Source organism: Sitophilus oryzae, unplaced genomic scaffold (assembly GCF_002938485.1).
Source record: "Sitophilus oryzae breed Bouriz unplaced genomic scaffold, Soryzae_2.0 scaffold_576_pilon_pilon, whole genome shotgun sequence".
NCBI classification, from domain to species: Eukaryota; Metazoa; Arthropoda; class Insecta; order Coleoptera; family Curculionidae; genus Sitophilus; species Sitophilus oryzae.
Window position 1 is genome coordinate 1,899,839 of NW_022147169.1, and position 23,518 is coordinate 1,923,356.

The window sequence follows — 23,518 nt, forward strand, 5'->3', positions numbered from 1 at the left end:
TCGGGTTTAAAGTGTAACCAGACCATTCCAAATATGTTTAATTATTATACCTGGAAAACATACTTTAGGCATTTTAAAATTTTTACAGCGTGTTTATTAGATGATATTAAAAAATATGTGTTAATTGCCAGACGAATTCAATGGGATTTAATACTTGCCAGACGCGAATAAAGATTTTAAATGAGCGCGACAGAAAAGTCTTATGAGTATCTATCTATAAGCGCGAGAAAGATAGTTTATTGAGACCTGTCGGCAGCCGATGCGGCTGACGTAACAGTATTACAGGTATGTACTTCAAATTTTCATAAAAACAATTTTTTTTCGGTTTCATTTCAATTATTTGCAGGCTTTTAATTCCGAGATTATTTTGTTGGAATTAAGTTACCATGTACAAATATGTATTTATAAATTAAATATTGACGTGCATAGTGTAAATAGTTTAGAATAATTACTGCAAGTGAATATTTTAGTAACTACTAATTTATCTACTAACTAGTAAATCACAATGGATAAAAAAACATTTAAGTTGTGTAGTTTGTAAAAAAGTTACTAGTGACAAAGTTATTGTTTTTGATGAAGGCAGACTACAAAAATGCAAAGAATTTTTAAAAGTGCGCAAACAGAAAACCTTGTCCCTACAAAAGGGTACCATGTACAGTGCTAAAAAAATAAGTATCCTGGAATTTTATTAAAGTACCGACCATTGTTAATCTTTCTAAATAGATTCAAAAGTAAGTGAAAGTGCTTTACTTTTATGCTTAGGCGTTAAAATGACTTTTTTATTAAATTGTACTGAAGCTGTAGTTGGTTCCTTGTGAAACATCGTTGAAATATTAGTATTTTAATAAAGCACGCTTTTAGATGTTTCAAAAAACTTTTAATAAGAGTAACTTTAACTCTACATATATGTTTCGGCTTGTTAGGCCTTTTTCAAGAGATTTTTAAGAACAAATCGTCTAACTACACTGTAACTATATATATATTTGCTATTGGGGTGGGTTCAGAGAGTTTACAATAGGAGTAATAAAAAATGTGTTTAGAAATCCTTGTTGGTCGTTAACATTATTTTCGTTTTTAACAGATTTTAGTATGTCTAACTGTTCAATGTAATTTAAGCGTCTACCTTTTGTTTCTCTGTGTAGTAAGTTAATTGAGTTTTCATTAATTTTGTGATTATTTACTATACAATGAGTTGCAAGACCAGAACTATGCTGGAGATTATTAATATACTTTACATGTTCTTTAATCCTTATATCTACATTTCTACCTGTTTGGCCTATGTACACGGCATCACAATCATTGCAATCCACCCTATATACACCCGACTTATTTTTGACATTAGTTTTGTCTTTATTATTTAATAAAATTTGACCTAAATTTCTTTTATTTACGTTAATAGTTTTACATCCTATTTATTGAGATTATTTGATATTTTGTTAGTTAAATTAGGAATGTAGTTTAAAGGTTGATAATTGTTATTGTCTTTAGAATTAGCGGATTAAAAATTTTTCATTAATATTTTGTTTTGTTTTTTCTTTAGCATATTATCAATAAGGGAACACTTATATCCATTGTTGATGGCGATCTGTTTAATAATATTTAACTCTTTTTTAAAATTCTCTGGGCTCAGTGGAAACATTACTAATCTATGAATTAAACTATGAAAGGGTGACATTTTGATTTGCCAGGATTGGTGTGATTGACTATGTATTACAGTGTCTGTGGTAGTGGGTTTTCTGTAAATATCAAATTGTAATCTATTAGACTGTTTTATAATTGTAACATCAAGAAAATTGATGGTATTAATACCTTTTTCAATAGTAAATTGTATTCTCGGGTTAATTGATTTTTTTATATTGTCAATCTGGTCGCAAAAATTAATAATATAATATGCCACAAAAGTATAATAATAATTATACTTTTGTGGCGTTTGAAAAAAATATATTTTATATTATGCTAATTTTTAAATAATCATTCGTCTTTTTATTCTTTCAGATACAAAATACTTAAATTAAAAAGTCTTATTAAAAGGATTTCAATCATACATTTTTATTAAAATGTGTTTCCTTTTATTTATTCAATATTAGTTAGTTTTTTTTTAAGTTTTTACAACTCCAAAATGTTGTTACGTCAGCCGCATCGGCTGCCGACCGGGTCTCAATAAATCTTTCTCGCGCTTATAGATACTCATAAGACTTTCTTATCGCGCTCATTTAAAATCTTTATTCGCGTCTGGCATGTATTAAATCGTCTGGCAATTAAATTAAATTCGTCTGGCAATTAACACATATTTTTTAATATCATCTAATAAACACGCTGTAAAAATTTTAGAATGCCTAAAGTATGTTTTCCAGGTATAATAATTAAACATATTTGGAATGGTCTGGTTACACTTTAAACCCAAAAAAAAAAGTCTCGCATACTTATATATAGGTTAAATAGATGCTAAAATTTAAGAATAAACAAATTTCAAGTTGCCTAAAGAATGTTTTTTGGATTTATTTTTTTGCAAATGTTATGGGTTGCGCAGTAGCAAAATACCCCCAACCCCCCAGCCAGACTCAGGATTCTGGGTTCACCAGTTAATAAACTATACATTTTTAGTTATTCTAGCTTGCCTAAAATATGTTCTCTAAATATGTTGTCAGCTCTTACGCTACGTGGTTTTGTCCTAATATTTTAGTATTTTAGTTTTTTGCTAGTGCAGTTGAATTATTGAAACTATAAAACACTCAGGTATGAGGTTTGTGTGATGTAACGCTGTTTCGGGTAGTACGAAATAAAGTGAAAAATAATTTAAACTAGGCGTTATGTTGTGTTGTGACAATTTCAAATGTTAATAAAATTGCCGAAAAAATATCAACGCGTAAAGGAGAGTGTAATTAGGGCGTTGTTGGGTGCAGTAATATTCAATAACTCAACTTTCCCGGATATTCAACTCTCCCGAAACAACATTGTATAGCTTCATAGTTTCTCACACCGATTTGATCAAAAGCAAAAATGGATTCAAGCAGTTCGAAGAAATAAGTGAGTAAACAAAGTGCTCCTTACATAATCAAAAACCTAAATAGACATATTACTATGAGAGGATAAAATATAATTTGAAATATTAATGGTATACTTTTTTTGATCAACTAGTGATTAAAAGTTTTATGAACATCTAAAATTATAATTATTTACCTTAAAAAAATTCGTTATAGCCGAAACAGCCCCAATTATGCCCCACTAGCAAAACCGGTGATTAAAACTATGCTCGCTACCGTTGAACTTATCTAAAAACTGTTTTTAACTGGAATAATAAATTATAATACAAGGTAGACCTTCCGAAAGATATCAAAATATTTACTTTTTTATATTTATTTTTAGAATTTTCACTAATATATATACTTCCTAACACTTTTAAAATAATTAAATATTTTTTTTCGTATACTCGCTATTTAAATCCGTGTATTTGTATATACTAGTTATTTGCGATATTCTCCGATGGTGGCAGCACCGGCGGAGAATGCACCAAGCTTATAAATAAATTTTCTAAGAGGTCTAAGAGTAATTTAAAAAAATTGAAGGGTTGAAACAAAGTGTTCGAAATCATCAAATTTATTAGAAAAAACAAAACATTTAAGATGTATATGTTTATATATTCTAAAAGTACATAAAATTTACTACACATTCTGAAATTTTTGGAATTTTAGGGCCATATTTACTATTTTTTTAAGAGCTCTGAAAACATGTCTTTTATATTGTTCAAATACGAATACCCCCGACTTTACATATAAAAAAAATGACTGTGTATGAATGACACTAACATAACCGAGATATGATATGGTTAATAGTTACTTCAATTAGAACAAAACTATGCGTGGTGTATAAATAGACGCATGTCGATAGCTAATAAATAGAAATTAATAATAATTAACAATTTTCTCCGAGAAGAATAATAGTCTTTCTGTGTTTTTTTCACGTCTGGTCTGGCTAGTGTTTATTATATACATTATATACGTTTAAATAATTCTTATTAACTTATTTACTATGCTCTAATTATTGTAATTAATGCGTTATTTATACAAATATATTCAAATCACATTGTTACTGTACAAATAGTTAGTTTTGTTGTTCCTTATTACACGATAATCTTTTTTTTTTAATAGATTAGATTTAAAAAAAAAGAAGAAATCAATGTTTATGTTGTTGTGTCTGTCATCAGTTAATTATTTATTCAAAGTTCTTTGTTGGAAGAGATTAAATTCTCGATGCTGAGCTTCCTTGATAACTTTATTTTATTAGAACGCCATTCAATATTAATTTTAATAACATTGTTCCTGCCCAAGCAGCATTTGGACGTCGGGACAACGTTGTGTCACGCGACCAAACGTCGGGGCGCAACGTCGACACAACCTCGTGCCAACCCTAGTCTGCACTAGTTTGGAGAATAATTTTTGGGTCGAAACGACGTTGGATACCTACGTTGGCTAGCAGCCTAATTTAGTACAAACTGCAACGTTGTTTAAAATCCTAATTCATAGAAATACAAAACTAATATGGCGTCTAAGTCGCGTTTTATCCTAAATTGGGATAATTATAGTAAAAATATTATTTTTATGATTTAGTTAGAGACATATGTCAGATGGCAGTGAAGGAAAACAAAACAAAAGTATTTAAGTGTGGAGGATGTTTGAAGATCATAATAATTGAAACACTTTAACCGACTCTGTAACTCGTTACCCAAGGCAAAAAAGTTAAACGCAAACAACTTTATTGATAAATGTATTGTTTCTACTTTGAAAAATACTAATGGGCCTTAAAATTAAAGAAGTTTTAAAAATTTTCTTGAATTTTTTTTTTTAGTAAAATGAGAATAATTTATTCGCAGTCGAAAAAATTGTTTCCGCGTGTTTTTTAGGAACGAAACATTTTCTTATTTAACAACATGGCGGCTTTCACTTTGTTGTTTTGGAGATTAAGATGGAGTAGTTCGAGTAGTCGCATACTGGACTAATAAAGTCGCAGTTCGGCCTTAACAGGTAGTATACTAGTCGCAAGATTGCCTAATTTGGTAATACTAGAGTCTAGCTTGTGCCGCCCTCTATAATCTAAATGAACGAGGGAGTGGATAAACTATCGGTAATATATGTCGATGTATATTTAAATTTAGTTTTATATGTACCTTTCTTATGTCCCATTTTAATTAAGTTTTTTTTATAAAATCAAAAACAGCACTGAACTGTCTGACTGAACAGAACAATGAAGTGAAAATTTAAGATTTAAGGTTATGGTTCAATACAGTTGCAAAAAGGTAGTGACTCGACGTCCTACCAACGTAAGAATAAGGAAATCTAAACAACGTTGGAATTAGTAAAACAAACGACGTTTGCATAACGTTGGAATAGGTCCTGAAACTGACGTCGGAAAACTCAATATTGCCCAACGTTGTAACTACGTTGTCCGAATCACCTAAAGATCACTTAAGCAAAAAAGGTTAGAAGACAACGTTTATTCGACGTCGCAGAAGCTTCCTACTTTGCTGTAGTACTAGTCCAACGTCGGCACAACGTTATAAAAACGTTTAAATTTATTTTAATACCCAAGGTAGGGAGCTAACTCTTTTTTGTAACTAATCCAACGTTGTGTTTAGTAAACATGTGGTTTGAGTCGCAAGTCGTGAAAATGCTACTTGGGTGGTTATATTTTTTTTGTTTAAATTAATATTTTTTTTTTAATTTCTTATATTTACTTTTTTTATTATTATTTTTATTATTTTTTCTTAGTAAACCTATGCTTGACATGTTCTTCGTTTTGTTCCAGGCGAGAGACCGTACAAGTGCCATCTACCGGATTGCGGCAGAGCCTTCATCCAGCTGTCAAACTTGCAACAGCACCTGCGCAATCACGATGCGCAAGTCGAGAGGGCGAAGAACAGGCCCTTCCACTGTAACATTTGCGGGAAAGGTTTTGCCACAGAGTCTAGCTTGCGAACGCATACGTCTAAAGTAAGCCATGTATGTATTACACTGAGTTATGTTTTATTTTTCGTCTTTTTTAGCACTTTAAATTTATGTTTACAGAGTTTACATTATGTTTAATACTGTTACTTGTAAAAACTATATAGTTCACATCAAATAAACTTTTAGTCACGTGATTAAGCTTGACAGGCACAGCGTTGCCTACATTTACATATTTTCTTTTAATCAAAATATTTTAGAAAACAAAAATAAATTAATTATAAATATATAAACTATATGATATGATGAAATATGATGTTCCTTACATTCTACACTTTTTAATGATTTTTTTTTCATTTTGATCTATGTTTTGTACCATCCTGTAGATCCAACATAATTGCAAACTTATGTAGGTATAGAAAAGGGAAATACATATTGTTTCAATATCAAAGTAATATATTTCGTCATAAACACTGTAAACGTAAATTTAAAACACATTTTTATTTTCTAGGTTATAATCTGTTTAAATTTGATTGCCTATAAAACGTTTTTTTTTTTAATAAATCACTGTTTTTTTAGAAAATTTTTGTTAATATTAAACGTAATCTTTTGTCTTAATACTATTTCTGACATTTTTAGATACGATTTAACAAAAATATTCTATTAGATATTTTCAAAATTATTTTAATTATCAAGGCAATCAAAACATATTTTTATTCACTTATATTTTAGTAGTATTACCTTTTTTTACACACTGTGATCTTTAATATTGTTTTTTTTTTCAGATTTATTTAATTTTTTTTTTTGTTCTTGTTCAGTTCATCGTTTTGATTAGTTTTAGTTCTAAGTGTACCTACACCATTGTAGTTTCAAACAAAACTCAACTGAAATTTGATTTAATACAAAATATTATATTATTTCTCTAGCTCTGTTAAGCCTAATTAAGAACCTCTAAATTAATGGTTTCACCAAAAAATATTACAATTAAAATTAATAGAATATCTTTCTCTACTAATTGAAAATTACTACCACTACGTTTCACTAATTTTGACATTCTTTAAATTTTGAAACTGTCTAATCAAAATTTATTTTAAATACTATCAACGTAATTATTATTCATTGGTAAAAATTTCAGTTGAGTCACTCTGTATATGTATATTAGTTTAATCAGTTTGAATAATTATAATTCGAAGAAATTCGCAAGGGTGGTATATAATCTTTTTGATCTACATAACTATTATTTAGCAGGATATGTAGTTGTGATAATGTGTTGAAACTCCGTTTTGTACCACTTAATCTTATCGAACCATCTGATCGCGAATAATCTTAATTTTTAGCCAGTTAGACGGAAAGTTATGTAAATAAAGGTGGACCCCACGAAAATTCGAGACGTTTGCGAATTTATTCTGCTTTTTTTCGGCTAGTTGATGGGTTATTATAGGCAGATGGAATTTAGTATAGTTTGATGAAGGGTCTCTGCTATTAAAGGAATATGTTAATAAAAAAAATAGAAAGCCTTAGGAGTATCATAATAATAATACAATAATACACTTATTAGTGTATAAATGTATTAGAGAGTGCATCAAGATTTTTTTTTTAATTGTCGCGAAAATATAGTGAATTTCTTTTTTCCCCATTTAAATAACACGGGGAATTTTTTTTGGAAATTTTATTATATTGCGGTCTAACAAATAAGCGTATTGCAAAAATCAATACATGCTCTTGTAGGAAATTGAACGGTCTTCAAAAAAGGTCTGACGTGATTTTTCATTTAATCTACTCGTTTGAAAGTTATTGAAGGTTAAAGTTAACTTCAAATCGTATATGATCACTTCCCCATTTTTTATATTTTATCGCGAAATAAAATTACAATAATTATTGATTATCGCTAATTACAATAATTAGAAATCATCCTGATTATCAATATTGTCATTTATTTTTAACTAGGCCTGTTTTTTTGTTACTTGCCTGGCACTCAATACTTTTAGTTTTAATGTAATTTTGCTTCCTACAGTGAAATACAAACGAACCCATGACTGCCATATTGATGAAAAGCTGCCGTACGCAAGGGACAATATAGTTTTTAGATAATATTTTTTTATTAACTAAATCTGCTACACTTTCAATAACCTTCAAACGAGTCGATTAAATGAAGAATCATATCCGACTTTTTTTATAAGCCGGAGCCATCGACAACTGAGACAGTTTTTGAAATTTGAATATACCGCGTGGAAATTGAAAATCGGACAATTTGGTGAAGGAATCTTATAAATAGTTAGTTTGTTGTGTGTTATAAGTTAGTAATTGTGTATAAAGTGAGAAAATAAATTCGTTAAGTATTTTATCGTGAGTTTTAATTAGTGGACCCACGGAATCCGTAACAATATTAATATTAAGAGTTCAAATTTTACCAGATTTTTTTCATCATCGCGAAAAATCACCCCGATGTTTTTCCTAACAATCTTGCACTACCGTTAAATAATAAGAAAAACACATATGTTTCTTGCCATTTTTAGACGTTTTACATATTGCATATACTATATACTCCGTTACGCTTTACAGTTTTGTACAGATCAAAAACCAACTGTAATTTCTCATAGAACACTCATTATTTCAACGCTTTCCTCCCCCCTGTACTTAATCTTCCCCGTTTTGAGCTCCCCATCGGTTGCTTTCATCGAAATTATAATTATGAAGGATGATAGAGAAAAGAAGGGTTAAAAATTGACCTACATGAGTCACAGAGGAATCACAGGCGATGTAAGACTATGGGAATATTGTAAAAATTAAATACCTACTCTTGTTCAATCATTTTAATAGCCAATAGTCTACTTTAAAATTTAATTAAACAAAAACTTCACATAAACTAGGTGGAAAAAATTGTAAACAATTTATATTTCCAATTACAAGATACCCTGCGGCATTATTATGGTGTATAAGCAACAATTAATCGAAACTGGTAATAAATATTCATAGATTTGCACAAGAATTTCTGTCATGTCAGGTTAGAGCCCAGAAAATTATTACTAAATACTTTTGTGTAGCTGGTTTTTCTTTCAAAAACGCAGAAAAAAAACAAAAATAAAACGATTGTTATTTAAAACGACTTGTTTGAGAGAATTACGACACTTGAATTTTGCCGTAGAGTGATAAGAAATAAAGAAAAAGTTAAAGGCAAACAGTGAGCCAATGTAGGAAAAGTAAAAGTAGCAACAAATCGCTAGGATAGTGCAGAATCCACTAACTGGGCCAGAACCGTTATGTTTCCCAAATGGAAACCAGCTTAAAAATGGAACTCAAGAACCTGGAGGATTACATCCGTAGCTTGGAATGGGAATCCTCCAAAGGTCCTCCAAAGACACTCGAAAAAATTTCCCAGAACTTACGACCGAGAAAAATGAAGGATTTTCCTTGATTTGAGTAAGAATAATCTTCGGATTGTCACGGGGTTCCCTGGACACTGTTCGTCAAGGAACACCTCAATCGATTGAAGCTCAAAAACACCGGCGAATGCAGATTCTGCGGGGAAAATGGTGAAACACCGGAACACATTATCACTAAATGCAATTGATATCGAAGATGAAGAAATAACCTGAACTAACCTAATTTTCGAGTGAATTTCTTGAACGGAGCCTTAAAAACCCTTCATATTCCTTCAGCTTCGCAAAAAATTCCGGATCTTGTGAAAAATCACCAAATTTCTTGTATTTTACCTATTTTATAATTATGAGAAACTTTTTAGAAACTTATTTTTGGTAATTCTTGGACAGCGATGTATTTTATATTATAACACGATCAAAAATGCTTTAATAGATACTCGACATCAGTATTATAAAGTATGTTTCAAAAAATTCACTGCTTACAATGATTGCTTGAACCGAGAATAAATTAACCGTGCATGACACCATGATCAACTGACTATGATGTTTTCCGTTTACCTTTTTTTTTTCTTTTCAACATCAAGAACTTTGATTTAAGCGGCCCATACATTATCAAACAAATTGCGCAACGCAGGCTGCTGCGCAACGAGTCGCCAATGTATGGCCCTGTTTGATGCGTTGCGCAATTGTTTGATAAGTTTCAAGAACGTTTGAATTCTTCTGTGCAACGGGACTGTTTGCGCAATGCGTTGTGTAGTGTGTAGTGTATGTGTGTTTTGCGCTTCGTTGTGCAATATTTTAGTTGCCCGCCGGTTTTTAGCGGGATATCGCTTGTTTCTCGAACAATGCATAATTTTTAACAAAAAGTTTGACCAAAATGTTACCAAGTGTATGGGTGATGATGGAGTTGTACAACGCAACGTTGCGCAATTTGTTTGATAATGTATGGGCCGCTTTAGTTATGGTATGTGTGTAATAAGATATGTCGAAAGATAAAAATGTATCTATTAATTTTTAGTTAAATGTTAAAATCTTTTGAATTGCGGAATTTTTGACAGCAACGTTGCTCTAAACTGAGCATCCTTAATTAAACACCGTTAAAGTGAAAAAAAATAGATTTAGAAAAAACAATAAATACTCCTACTATATACTTTAACAATTTTTGTTGTGCAAAACCGCCAGAAAAATTAATATTGTCTTCTTTTTGGATAAAAATCCTTCAGCCCTTCAGTAGACAAAATTTTACTGTAAAATCCTTCATATTGAAGGAAATTCTTCAATTCTGACAACACTGATCTATACAGGGTGGTCCGAACTGTATTCCGGAAACTTCGGCAGCATACGGTGTAAATAAAAATAAGTAAAAGTTCGTATAAATGTATATCCTAAAATGCTTACTTTCGGAGATACAGGGTGTAGAAGTTTTATTTTTATTTCGATATTTTCCAAATAATTTCTGAAATAACATCAATATTTGGATGAAAATTAGTGTCTGGAAGTTTTTTAAGGCATGAGAAATTTAATTTTGATGTCAATATGACTCATATTTTTAGGAGGCGCCACCTATATGTGTTTTAATTATTTTGAAAAGTAATAACTTTTTGTCCGTACCTGTATAAAACTACTGGGTGAAAAAATATACATTTCCGTGATTTTTTACGTAAAAAATGTCTCTTGGTAAAAATCGCTACGAGCAACCATTCTCGAGATATTTAGAATTGAAATAGTCAATACATCTCATTATTGACAAAAAACAAACATGTTGAGTAGATAGTTATTTGACTGAAATTATAAATTTGGGAACTTTTTATTTTTTTAAATGAATCATAAATTTTTCTTATTTTTGTCAATGATGACAGGTATCGATCATTTAGATTTCAAATATCTCGAGAACCATGACTCGTAGCGATTTTTAGCAAGAGACCTTTTTTATGTAAAAAACGTTGTAAATATATATTTTTTACTCAGTACTTTTATACAGGTACGGACGAAAAGTTATTACTGTTCAAACCAGTTAAAAAATATGTAGGTGGCGCTCTCTACAAGTAGGAGTCATATTGACATCAAAATCAAATTTCTCATGTCAAAAAACTCCCAGACACCAATTTTCATTCGAATATTGACGTTACTTCAGAAATTATTTGGAGAAAATCGAAATAAAGATGAAAGTTCTACACCCTCCGAAACCAAGCATTTTGGGACATACATTTATTGGACCTTTTTTACTTATTTTTATCTGCAGAATACACTGCCGAAGTTTCCGGAATACAGTTAGGACCACCCTGTATTTTAGAACAATTAATCCTAATAGAGTGTTGTTTTTGTTGTTAGTCTGAGGAACGAACAATGTGGTACCGATTCTCGCATATAAAAATAGCCGTGACGTAAGCGGCTGGTTGCGGCCCTGTGCGCTTGGAATTTTATTGAGATAGGTTAGGAAGGTTACAATAAAATATCGAGTGAATGAACTTGGATAACATTTTTATTGGACGGCCTTGCTGGGCGCGATTATCTATCTCTTTTAACACTTGGCTCGCTCGCTGGCACGAGATGATTTATGCAGGTTTTTTTCTAATTGTCCACGTGTCTTAATTGTTCAACTCAAGCCGAACGATCCTACATCACTCGATTGATTGTTTACAACTATTTCCTAGAAGAAAAAATACAATTTAGGTTAGAATTTTTACAGATACAAGGTTTCTTAAGGTCTTAGAACTATTTAGATCATGTTTCTAAATAAAAGTATAGACACATTGGTTCTAGGAATTCGCAAGTGTCACTTTTTGTAGGAAATTTCATGTAGATTCGGAAAATATACACTTTTAAGGGCTTAGGATATTTGTTTTTGTGGATAAAATTTATTTTTTGGGTCCTTGTTTTTGAGCTAGTTTTGATGATGGTTCCCTTACGACCGACGACTAATACTGCACTTGTCAGACCACAATGGTCTATGTTCTCTTATTCTACACCTTAGTGTAGAAGAAATCATACACCTTACCAATTAGTAAATAACAGCAGTTCTAATAAAATTGGTGACATGACGAAAATCACCATTTTCATGAGTAAATCTATGAAAAAAAGTCAAAAAAATGCCCATTTTGGCTGTTTAAAAGAGTAGTAAACATAGTCATAAAATAATGAAAATGATGATGTTGTAGGAAATTCTATGTAGATTCAGAATATATATGTCGAATAACTCGGCATTTTGCAAAAAGACAAGGCATATTATAAAACTCCGGCGTTTTTAACAAAAGAAGGATATTTTACTAAGATCCTATCTGTTTTCAGTCGTTTTGCAAAATACCTAATAAAGACTAGTCAGATTGCATAAAACATTTTACGCGGGATTGGTATAACTAACCTAAATTTATCCAACGACGTTTCTTGAACTTCTCTTTCAAAATTTGGAAATAATAGGAAAAAAAGTGATATTTTTGTTAAATAGAGTATTGTTGAGGATGATTATTATAAAGATCTAAATTCATTTTATTCTAAAAGAAAGCAAAGTTCCACAAAGAAGCAGTCCTATTACACAGAATCGAATCAATAATTAAATGAGATATTGATATTAAGGTTTTAATATATTTTTTATTTAAAATTATGTTATTTATAATTAAAATTTATGAAATAGGATTCAAGTTGTTTTCGTCTAAACATAATAAAATTTTGACATAAATAATTATTGTTTCTGTATAGGAAAATATGGGGTATTTTTTATTAAAGCGTGAATTATTCAATATGTTTATGCTCAATAGCTGACTAAACTTTGGTCGTTTTTTAATTTGCTTTGCCTCGATTTGGCATTTTGTAAAATAACTGAAAACAGGCAGCATTTTTGCAGAAATGTACAGAAAATATCGTCATTGTTTAGTATTCCTAATTCTAATTAGGCTTTTCGCAAAGTGACTGAAAATAGATAGGCTTTTTGTAAAAATTCTTTCTTTTGTGCGTTTTATAATATGCCTAGTCTTTTTGCAAAAAAAAAGGCTCAGATGCCTTGATTTTGGGAGAAAATGGATTTTTAAACCCTTGTTTTTGAGCTATTTTTCTCAAAGGTCTCAAATTTAACTTACATATTATGTTCACACATATGAAACGCCTTTTTTCCTTCGAAGAGACATGAAAGCCAGCTCGCACAGAAACCCCTACGCCACGCATGTCCCTGAACGACGACCGTCCACTTTTTTCTGTCCGTTCGCACGCCACCACCCCCTAAGCCAATCCACCCCCTGTAGGTAGAGCCAGCTGATCCGGTCGGCCTGCCCCGCGCAATTTTTCTCTGCTTCGCTGTTTTCCCTTTTTTTATTCTTTCCTTTGCCGGTACCGGAAGTGGGTGGAGAGTAGAGCGGATTCTCGCGTGCGTGGAAAAAATTCCGAATAAAAAATCCGGGTAGGCGGAGTCTCCTACCGGCAAATAGGAAAAACGGACGTTTTGCACCGGACAAATAGGACTTAGAGAGTTTTTTACGGATTTCCTAGAGTTCTTGCGGTGTCCGGTGAAGCGAAATAACGTTAACGTGAGAATTTTGCTCGATAGTCTCAGTTTAGAAAGGACCAGATAAAACAGTTAAGTATTTTAAGTTAACATTGACTTCTTTTTGCTGCTAAAACTAAGATAGAGTTTCCAGATGGTCACCCGTCCATCCATTCGCTTAGTCTGACGTCGCTTAACTTCGGTGATCTATCGGGAACCGGTGTTTTGACGTAGCTGGGCCGTTGCCTTATAAATAATAGTTCATTTTTTACAATTTACATTACGAACCATATAGCTGTTAGCACACTTTATTTTCTTTCATATCTGTTATTTTTTGATAAAATTGTCGAGAGCTGTTATTTATAAATAACAGTTTATTTATCACAATTCACATTAGGAACCCTAGATGTCAGCACGCTTTATTTTCTTTCATATCTGTTATTTTTTGACAAAATTGTCGAGACCTGTTATTTATAAATAACAGTTCATTTATCACAATTCACATTACGAACCCAAGATGTCAGCACACCTTATTTTCTTTTATACCTGTTATTTTTTGACAAAATTGTCGAGAGCTGTTATTTATAAATAACAGTTCCAGTTCATTTATCACAATCCACTTTAGGAACCCTAGATGTCAGCACGCTTTATTTTCTTTCATATCTGTTATTTTTTGACAAAATTGTCGAGACCTGTTATTTATAAATAACAGTTCATTTATCACAATTCACATTACGAACCCTAGATGTCAGCACACCTTATTTTCTTTTATACCTGTTATTTTTTGACAAAATTGTCGAGAGCTGTTATTTATAAATAACAGTTCATTTCTTACAATTCACATTAGTAACCCTAGATGTCAGCACGCTTTATTTTCTTTCATACCTGTTACTTTTTGAAAAAATTGTCGAAGGCTGGTATTTATAAATAACAGTTCATTTCTTAGCCCTGTGGCACACTGTGCGTTTTTGCGGTTACCGCAGAAAGATATCGCGTCAACACATGCCTTTATATGAGACATGGCACACTATGTATTTTTGCTGCAACACCGGAGTTGTGTGTATTGTATATGGTTGGTGAGGCGACAATTAAAACGGATGCGTTTCAACAGCACCGCAACCAGGCTTACAATTTAAATTACAAACCCTAGCTGTCAGCACGCTTTATTTTCTTTCATACATGTTATTTTTTGACAAAATTGTCGAGAGCTGTTATCTTTAAATAACAGTTATTTTCATAAAATTCACATTACGATCCATGGTTGTCATTAGGCTGTTATTTTCATCACTGATATTTGTTTGCAAGGAAAAGTAACATTTGCTTACTGTTATTTATAAAAAAGAGCAGTTGCACTGTTAATTTTAGCAAAATTGTTGCAAACTGTTATATATTATATATAGTTATAAATACTATATATAGTTATAAATAACAGTTCATTTCTTACAATTCGCATTAAGAATTATGGTTGTCAGCACGCTGTTTTTTTTTAAATAACTGATATATTTTTGGAAGTAAAAAAACATCAGTTGCGAACTGTTATTCATAAATAACAGTTTTTTTGAAATTGTATTTTCGAAGTGAAATTTCTTTACGCGCGCTGGGAGTAAAAATTCAAGGCCTTGACAGTCAAGCGCGAGACGAAAAGTGGTAAGGACAACCTACGGCTTAAATCCTTCAATTTTATAGCTGTTAGTAAGAAGTTTTTCTCTTCAAATATGCGCACATCGTGCACACACAATTTTTCTTACTGTATTTTGCACAGATTGAACCCTAAAAAAATTATATACCAACAAATATTGCAGATTTTTTTTCATAAAAAAAAGAAACACTGCAAAAACTCTCTGTTTTTCCAACGGAATGATCTCAACTTGTGTGTGAACTTCGTATTGTCTAGCAATTACGTTCTTCAGAGATCTAGAACTGATAGTGCGCTAATTATAAGTTAAGATAAATTATTGTCGGTTGTGTACAATTCATCCTATTTTTATAACAAAATGGCCGCGACCAGGCAGTAAGGTTCTTTACGGAAAGTATATAAAATATAAAATAAAATCGTAACTCTTTGAAATCGCATATAAAATAAATATTTTTGGAATTAAATGATTTCTGCTAAAATCAAAGTTTCACATAAAATTTTATGTCTTGAATTTATTTCCAGGAATATTCATAGTGGTTTAAAAATAAATCTATATCAATTGATGTTGTTTAAGTTAGGGTTTTTTTTATACTGAATGAAAAAATATATTTTTGATATTCAAAATTGTGTTCCATATATAGAAATACGACACTGCTGCGTTTCGTATGACGCATAAAAGAGCACAAAAGAACCAGACTTTATTGAGATTACAACAAATTCAATTATTAAATCATCGAGCAAACGAATTGGCTCATACGGCCTTGAGAACAATCCTTGACGTCCAATTTTTTAATCTGCCTATATATTTCCTGATGAGTAAAAATGAATATTAATAATAATGAGTGATTCAATAAAACTACTCGATGATGTATTTATTTGTACGTTTTAAAAATATATACACTTCATAAGATGACATGATTTAATATTGGTTTTAATTAACATTTTTCCATTTTACTCACTAAAGTAAGCAGTAGGCTATGGAAAAACCATATTACCTGTAAATTATGGATTACCAGTAAATGTCAAATAGAGATGCTTGTTGTCAGTGTCAGTCGTTTTCGTTCTTTTATTATATCAAAAATATGCAACGTGCACGTGAAACAAGAAATCTTACTTGCGAAGAATGTGCTCAAGCATTAATATTGTCTGAGGTTGGAGCTACCGAAGAATTGGTGAACGATTTAATGTAACTCACTCAACCATTTCACGAGTTATACAACGGTATAGAGATACTGAGAGTAATTGTCGCAGGCCGGGACAAGGCAGGAATCGAAGAACCAATCCGATTCGAACGTTTTTAAAACTCAACATTAGACAACGTTTCATTGGCTCGAACCCTTCAAACTCAGAGATACTAATGGTCTAGGTTGCAAACGCATCTCTATTTGAGATTGCGATAGTCCGTGTTTTCCACCGGACACTTACTTTGATGAGTAAAATGGAAAAATGTTAATTAAACCAATATTAAATCATGTTGTCACATAAAATGTTGTTTCTCTTAATAATAAGGAAGATAATAGAACAATAAAAACAAAATGTAAAAAAAGATAAAGCTAAAATGTGATTTCAATTTTAACTGATACTGTAACTGATCAGGGTGTCTAAATTTATTAAAAAAGCCGTTATAATTGCTACACCCGGTATTAGTATAAAAAGGGTTCCTATCAAAATACAGTTAGTATAGCAACATTGTGGAAAGAATAACCTATCATTCAAAAAATAAAATCGTCCAAATCGGATAAGTGGTTCTGACAAAAACTTAACTTAAACTTTTGGTTATTTTTTTGTGGTGCGTTAATTTATTGGGGACAGTGGCGGATACAGAGGGGGGGGCCCATGGGGCCCGGGCCCCCTCTAAAATCTGTAAATTGGGTTAAATCTTAAGATTACAGTTGAGGGTTGGAACCTTTGGTGTTAAACAGCAAAATAAAAACACTAAATCACCACAATACACCAAAACACTTTTACTTTTAACTGGACGCGCGTTTCGCTAACCATGTTAGCATCATCAGCAGATGATTATAAACTTCAGTTTATAGAATTAATTATGATTATAAACTTCAGTTAATAGACTTTGTAGATTTTCTTGCAGTGGCGAAATATCCATATATAGGATTTTTTGCAGAAAAGTACATTATATCTATAACACAAACAAACTTCGGAAACTTCCAATAAATTACTTTTATAATCTACGAAAGAATCTGCAAACTTAGAAAACTTGTGCTGTTTTATGCATTTTTTCCTACTTCTACAAGTCTATCTTTGTATAATAAACATAAATATCTCATGAAAGAGCATTGTAGTAGGTCAGGGGCGGTCTTGGAATATTTTGTCTTTAGCAAAACGTGTAATTATGTCATAGGTATATATTTTCTATATATACATCGACGAATATTGATACATACTACTTTTAATAACTATTACAAGGTAATATTGAAAGTGTAAAAACATGGATATTTTGCATAAATGATTATAGTACTGACGAACGTACAGCGTAAAAGTATTGGCGATCTAAAATGGGAGAATCTATACAGAGTGTACCAAATTGATAATTCATAATCTGTTATTTTTTTACTTTATTTTAATCCTAGATATCTATTATGAAAAGACCTATTTTGTCCCCCTTTTTTGAGCTATAACTCGACATACACTCTCAGGGTTTTGACAAAAGTCACGAGGGACAGTGGCCACATTTAAATAAAGAACTAAATTTAAATTATATTTTCGGTAAAAGATATTGTGACTGTGGAAGGAAATATACTTTGATTGGTTTGGATTTTCTATTTTGATTGGTATTAACTTCTTTTCAGACAATTTATTTTATAGCACATTTTATTTTATTCTTTTGATACTGGCCTTGCTTTTCGTAGAGATAAAAATAAAAATATATTTAAAAAAAAACAACGCTTTATTGTTCAAAAAGCCAAAACAGCTTCATCGACAAAGCATTCACAAAACAAAAAAGCACAAAAACAAATATACAAATAATAAAAAAAAATGTCATACAATACAAATCAATTCAAAAAAATTTACGTCATAAAATTACAAATAAAACATATATGGACATTGCAGAACACAGGCGCATCTAGAAAATTTTACAAAAGGAAAACTGTAAATGGATAAAGTCATGTTATATATCATAAAATCAAGAGTTATAAAATATTAAATATTAAATACTAGACCTTTAACCAGTGTGTGAGATGATCAAAATATTAAAAATTAACCAAAAACCTTACCAAACCAAACCAAACAAAAAAGTCGTTTACCCCGTATATAGGGCTCTCTCCAATAAGTATGATTTCAGAGCTTTGCGAAAAGCGGGATGGAATGAAAGTGACTTGATATTCGAAGGCAAATTATTGTACATTTTCTTGGCATTGTACAGTATTGACCCCTTAACTAGTTCTGAGCTCGGGGTTGGCAGATAAATATCGTGCTCCGCATTCCTAAGTGGATAGTTATGAGAAGACCTTTCCGGAATAGAGAATGTGCTTGCGGATTAAGCAAACGGATTCAAAAATGAATAAGGAAAGAAGAGTCAGTATTTTGAAATTTTTAAAGAAATTCTGGCAGCGAGTTCTACTGTTTAGTCCCAATAAGTATCGAACTGCTCTCTTTTGAAGTTTGAAAATACGATCAAATTTTGTCGCGCAGCAAGTACCCCAGAATGGAAGGGCATAACGAAGATGCGACTCAAAAAGGGCATAATAGACCATTCTAGAGGTTGATGAGTTAAGTTCCTTAAAAACTGATCTTAGCGCAAAACAGGCAGAACTTAGTTTCTTTGATAAGGCGTCGATGTGCAAGTCCCATTTTAACGAGTTGTCTACAACAATTCCTAAGAATCTCACAGTCAAGAGTCCACGACGTCAATAGTGGTGTTATTAAGTACAAAAGGTTGTATACTAGTTTTATATGACAAAACTTTAGTTTTTGAAAGGTTGAGGCATAGGAGATTAGAATCGCACCAAGATTTAATTGTGCGTAAGTCACTGGATATAGTATTATATAGTGCCGTAACATCTGGGCCGCTCCGAGTGAAACTAGTATCGTCCGCAAAGAGGCAGATTTTACCGCTAATGTCTAGATTTGCAATGTCGTTGATAAACACCAGAAATAAAATAGGGTCAAGTACTGAACCCTAAGGGACACCACATTCTATAGGCTTACAAGAAGACATAGGCGTATCAATCCTCACAAGCTGCCTTCTGTTGCCAAGATACGACTTAAGCCATTCGAGCGGCACTCCCCTGAATCCATAGTATTGCAATTTGTTATGTTGTTTGATTCAAAAGTTTTATAACAATTAGCTATTCTAGATATAACATTTTAGATTCATATAATAATCAGACTCCTTCTCTGGCTGAAAACAAAAAAAAAAGGCCCGACAAAAGGCCTTTCAGAGATATAGTATAGAAATAGGAAAGCAACACAAGCAAGCTCTAGAACGGTAGCGAAATAAAGCAATAGCAAAATATCCCCGAGCACGCTATACCACCGTATATTTTTAATGTTTCTGGCGCACGCATGTTTTTAAACTTTGCGCTCTAATCGCCATCTTTCATATTAATTTATGATGGCGGTTCAATTGTTTTATGAATTTTGGACATTAAGTAATTGGGCTATTTCGTGAGAGGGGATTATTGGCCCCTTTGGAGACTCCAGGGTTTCGAGAGGAGGTCTTTTTGTGAGGGGTAGGGAGATTGGGAAATTTATTGGAGAAAAACGATAATAAAAACAGAGATATTTGATAGATTGTCTGGAAAGATTAAAGCAAAATAAAGCTTGGCGGAATATTTTTTTTAAGTATGGATTAATTGCCTTCTTCTTCTTCTTTTACTTATTTAAGATCTAGTCGATCTGTTAATTTTCAGGTTGTCTTTGTAGGAGTTCTTGGGAGATGGACTGCCAACAGTCTTTCCATCTTTTTGGAGGTCTTCCTGGCTGTCTCTTAGCCATCGGTTTCCCTTCAAGAGCTATGTAGCCTGTTTTCTTCCATACGTTTTACGTGTGCGAACCATTGTCTTTTTCTTTGCCTACCCCATATCACTACGTCTGGTATTCCACATTGTTGTCTGATATTTGTGTTGCTAATTCTGTCTCTTCTAGTCTTCCCCATTATGGTTTTTAAGTTCTTCATTTCAGCGACTCTTAACATGCTTTTGGTCTTGTTTGTTTCCTCTGGGATTTCTATGCCATATGTCATTATTGATCTCATGCAGGTCATATAAATTTTAATTTTGCTGTCTGTTCACATGACGGGGTTTATCCACACCATTAATAATTTCATGATATTCAGATGGTTGAACTAATAAAAACCTGATGTTAAAAAGGTAATTAGAAATATTTTTTTATAAGTATTTTTGATCGGCTTATCCCTTTTCCAAGGAGAGAGAGAGGTACTAAGCGAGACCATGAAAACTTTTGAATATTTCAAGAAAATAATTAAAGGATTATGACGGGATTTTTCGATTAAACTTGCACCTGATGCCGGTTTTAGACCGCGCGCGTTGGCAATCCGATGATTTCTTTTCGACCCCTTTTTTCTACCCCGTCTCTTACCCCAGCAGACCGGATTAATAATTGGGAGTTTTCGTCCACTGTTTAACCCACTTTTCTCGGTTATTTCCTTAGATTAATATCGTAGAAATAGCCGACTTATCCGATGGTCAAACAGCATTAAAAGCGATCAACTCGGTATTCGTCAATTCGAAGGTTGTCAAAGAATCTTCCTACTCTTTGCGATCTAGCTAGACAAGAAGCGAACACCCCACTAACTGGACCAGAAACTCGAAGGAATTTTTCAGGACTTGCCACCGAGAAAAATCAAAGATTTCTCTTTAAGAAAGAACAATCTTCGGGGTTTTTAACAGTAGATTGAACTCAGTAGATTGAGCCCAAGAAAACAATGGCAAATGCAGACTCTGTAAGGAAAATGGGGAATCACCTTACCACTGAGTGCACCGAGAATACAACCATTCGTACCATAAACTTTGGTACGACTGATATCGAAGATAGAGAACTGTAGAACCGTCTCAGATACTGATTTTTGTCAAAGCCCTGAGGCTGTATTATGAGTTATAACTCGAGAAAGGGGGACACAATAGATTATATTTGTTTTTCTTTGGATGTAACTGAAATATTTTAAAAATATATTTCTGAAATAATTCTAATTGTTAATATTTCGTGTTTTGATGTTTCAATTATTGGCTTATTTGCAGTGCCGGACTTAGGCCTAGGCCAACTAGGCCCCGGCCTGGGGCGGCAGATTTTACGGGCGGCGAATTTTGAGCGTACCAATATATTTATCTTTTTTTTTAAGTTTTATTTGTTCATAAAATATTTCGAATATAGCCTTAGTCGATTACATATTTATTTACTTAACTGTTATTATTGTTTAAATATATAATTCGTTTGGGTTATTTTTTACTGCATTACTACATAAATACCTCGAATATAACAAAATAAATTCAAAAACATTAAAAAATGTATTAAAAAAACGTTGGCCTGCACAAAATGAAGCTTGCCAATCACTATCTTTGTCTTCCAATGAAATAAAATCCACGTTGGAGTCAATTTCTGAAGACGATACCGAAAAGCCTAAAACCCGATTAGATGCTTCTAGTCTCCTTAAGCAATTCAAAAGCCTAGAAATGGGTTTTATGGCGGTATTTTGGACAGACGTTTTAAATAGATTAGACGCGGTCAATAAAAAGCTTAAAATGGTGGATATTGATCTTGCTGCAGATTTATATAGCTCATTGAAAAAAATATTTTTCTGAAAATTAGAAATCTAGATAATACTAAATCATTGGAGGAATATGAAAGAAGGGCCATAGATTTGTTCGGTGAAAAAGAATATGCGGCAGATAAAAAGAGAAAAGTGAAACGGAAACGACAATTTGATGGAACCAGTGATAATGAAACTCTATTTAACGCTAGGGACGATTTTAGGATAAATGTATTTAATGTTATTATTGATAAATTAACTCTTGAAATTTTTTTCCTATACAGGAAAAGTGCTTAGTTTATAATCATCTGCTGATGATGCTAACATGGTTAGCGAAACGCGCGTCCAGTGTAAAAGTAAAAATGTTTTGGTGTATTGTGGTGATTTAGTGTTTCTATTTTGTTTTTTAAAAGTGCCTACAATGACTTTTCAACCAAGTTTGGTTTCTGTAGTGATTTATCTACTTTAAGTATTGACGACATTACCGATAAGTCCAGACATTTAATAACCTGTTATCCAAATGATTTAGATGAGTCAATGCCTAATGAATTAATACATTTTCGTGAATTTTTAAAATGCATTAAGTCAGCAAAACCATCTGCTAGAGAGCTTCTTAAAATAATTTATGAAAAAAACGCTCAAGACCGGTTTCCAAATACTTTCATAGCATTAAGAATTTTCACATGTACCTTTATTACTAACTGTTCTGCTGAACGCTCGTTTTCTGCATTGAAACGTATTAGAACTTATTTACGGTCCACTATGGAAACAGAACGTCTAAATCATTTGGCAGTTTTACATATTAATAATAAGGGATAATTCTACCCTTTAAAATGTCACGCGAAAACTCTTTTTCGCACTTAAAGGATAGCTTTAAAAGGCCGAGAAATGATCGCGATGATTTGTAGGCATCAGTCGGTGGTTTTTAGGTAATTACTGGATTTTCTGGCGATTTTTTTCATCAAGGATTAAAGCTAAAAGTAATTACAATTAGGTATTAATTTATTATTTTTTATATAAAGAATTTTTAGAACATTTCAAATCTTCTTTTTCTATTTTTCAATTATTTTTCTCTATTCTACTAACTTTCTTACTATAATAATCGTCCCTTTAGTTTTGTCTATCTAATTTATTTTAAATTTCTCTGTAGTTTTTATTTCAATTTTATTTCTTTTTAGACCTTTATACAGGGTGAGCCTTAAATAAGTGCAAATATTTCCGGCTCTCGTAGATCTCGATAAAAGACACACATTTTCTCTTTACCGTTTTTCAAATAAGTCCAATATAACCGAGTTATTTTACTTTGAAAATTTTCAACAAAAAAAATATTTTTTGCTTATATTTTGAGAACCACTGGAT

At 31.9% G+C, this 23,518-nt stretch overlaps 1 protein-coding gene across 1 annotated transcript in view; it reads left to right on the forward strand.

Moving 5' to 3' along the window:
* The window catches only part of LOC115887534, a 218,945-nt gene that overhangs the window by 172,131 nt on the left and 23,296 nt on the right, over positions 1 to 23,518 (forward strand). The window contains exon 5 of the mRNA XM_030906995.1: positions 5,803 to 5,996. Coding sequence (XP_030762855.1) covers positions 5,803 to 5,996 — 194 coding nt within the window. The remainder of the gene's footprint in view (positions 1 to 5,802; positions 5,997 to 23,518) is intronic.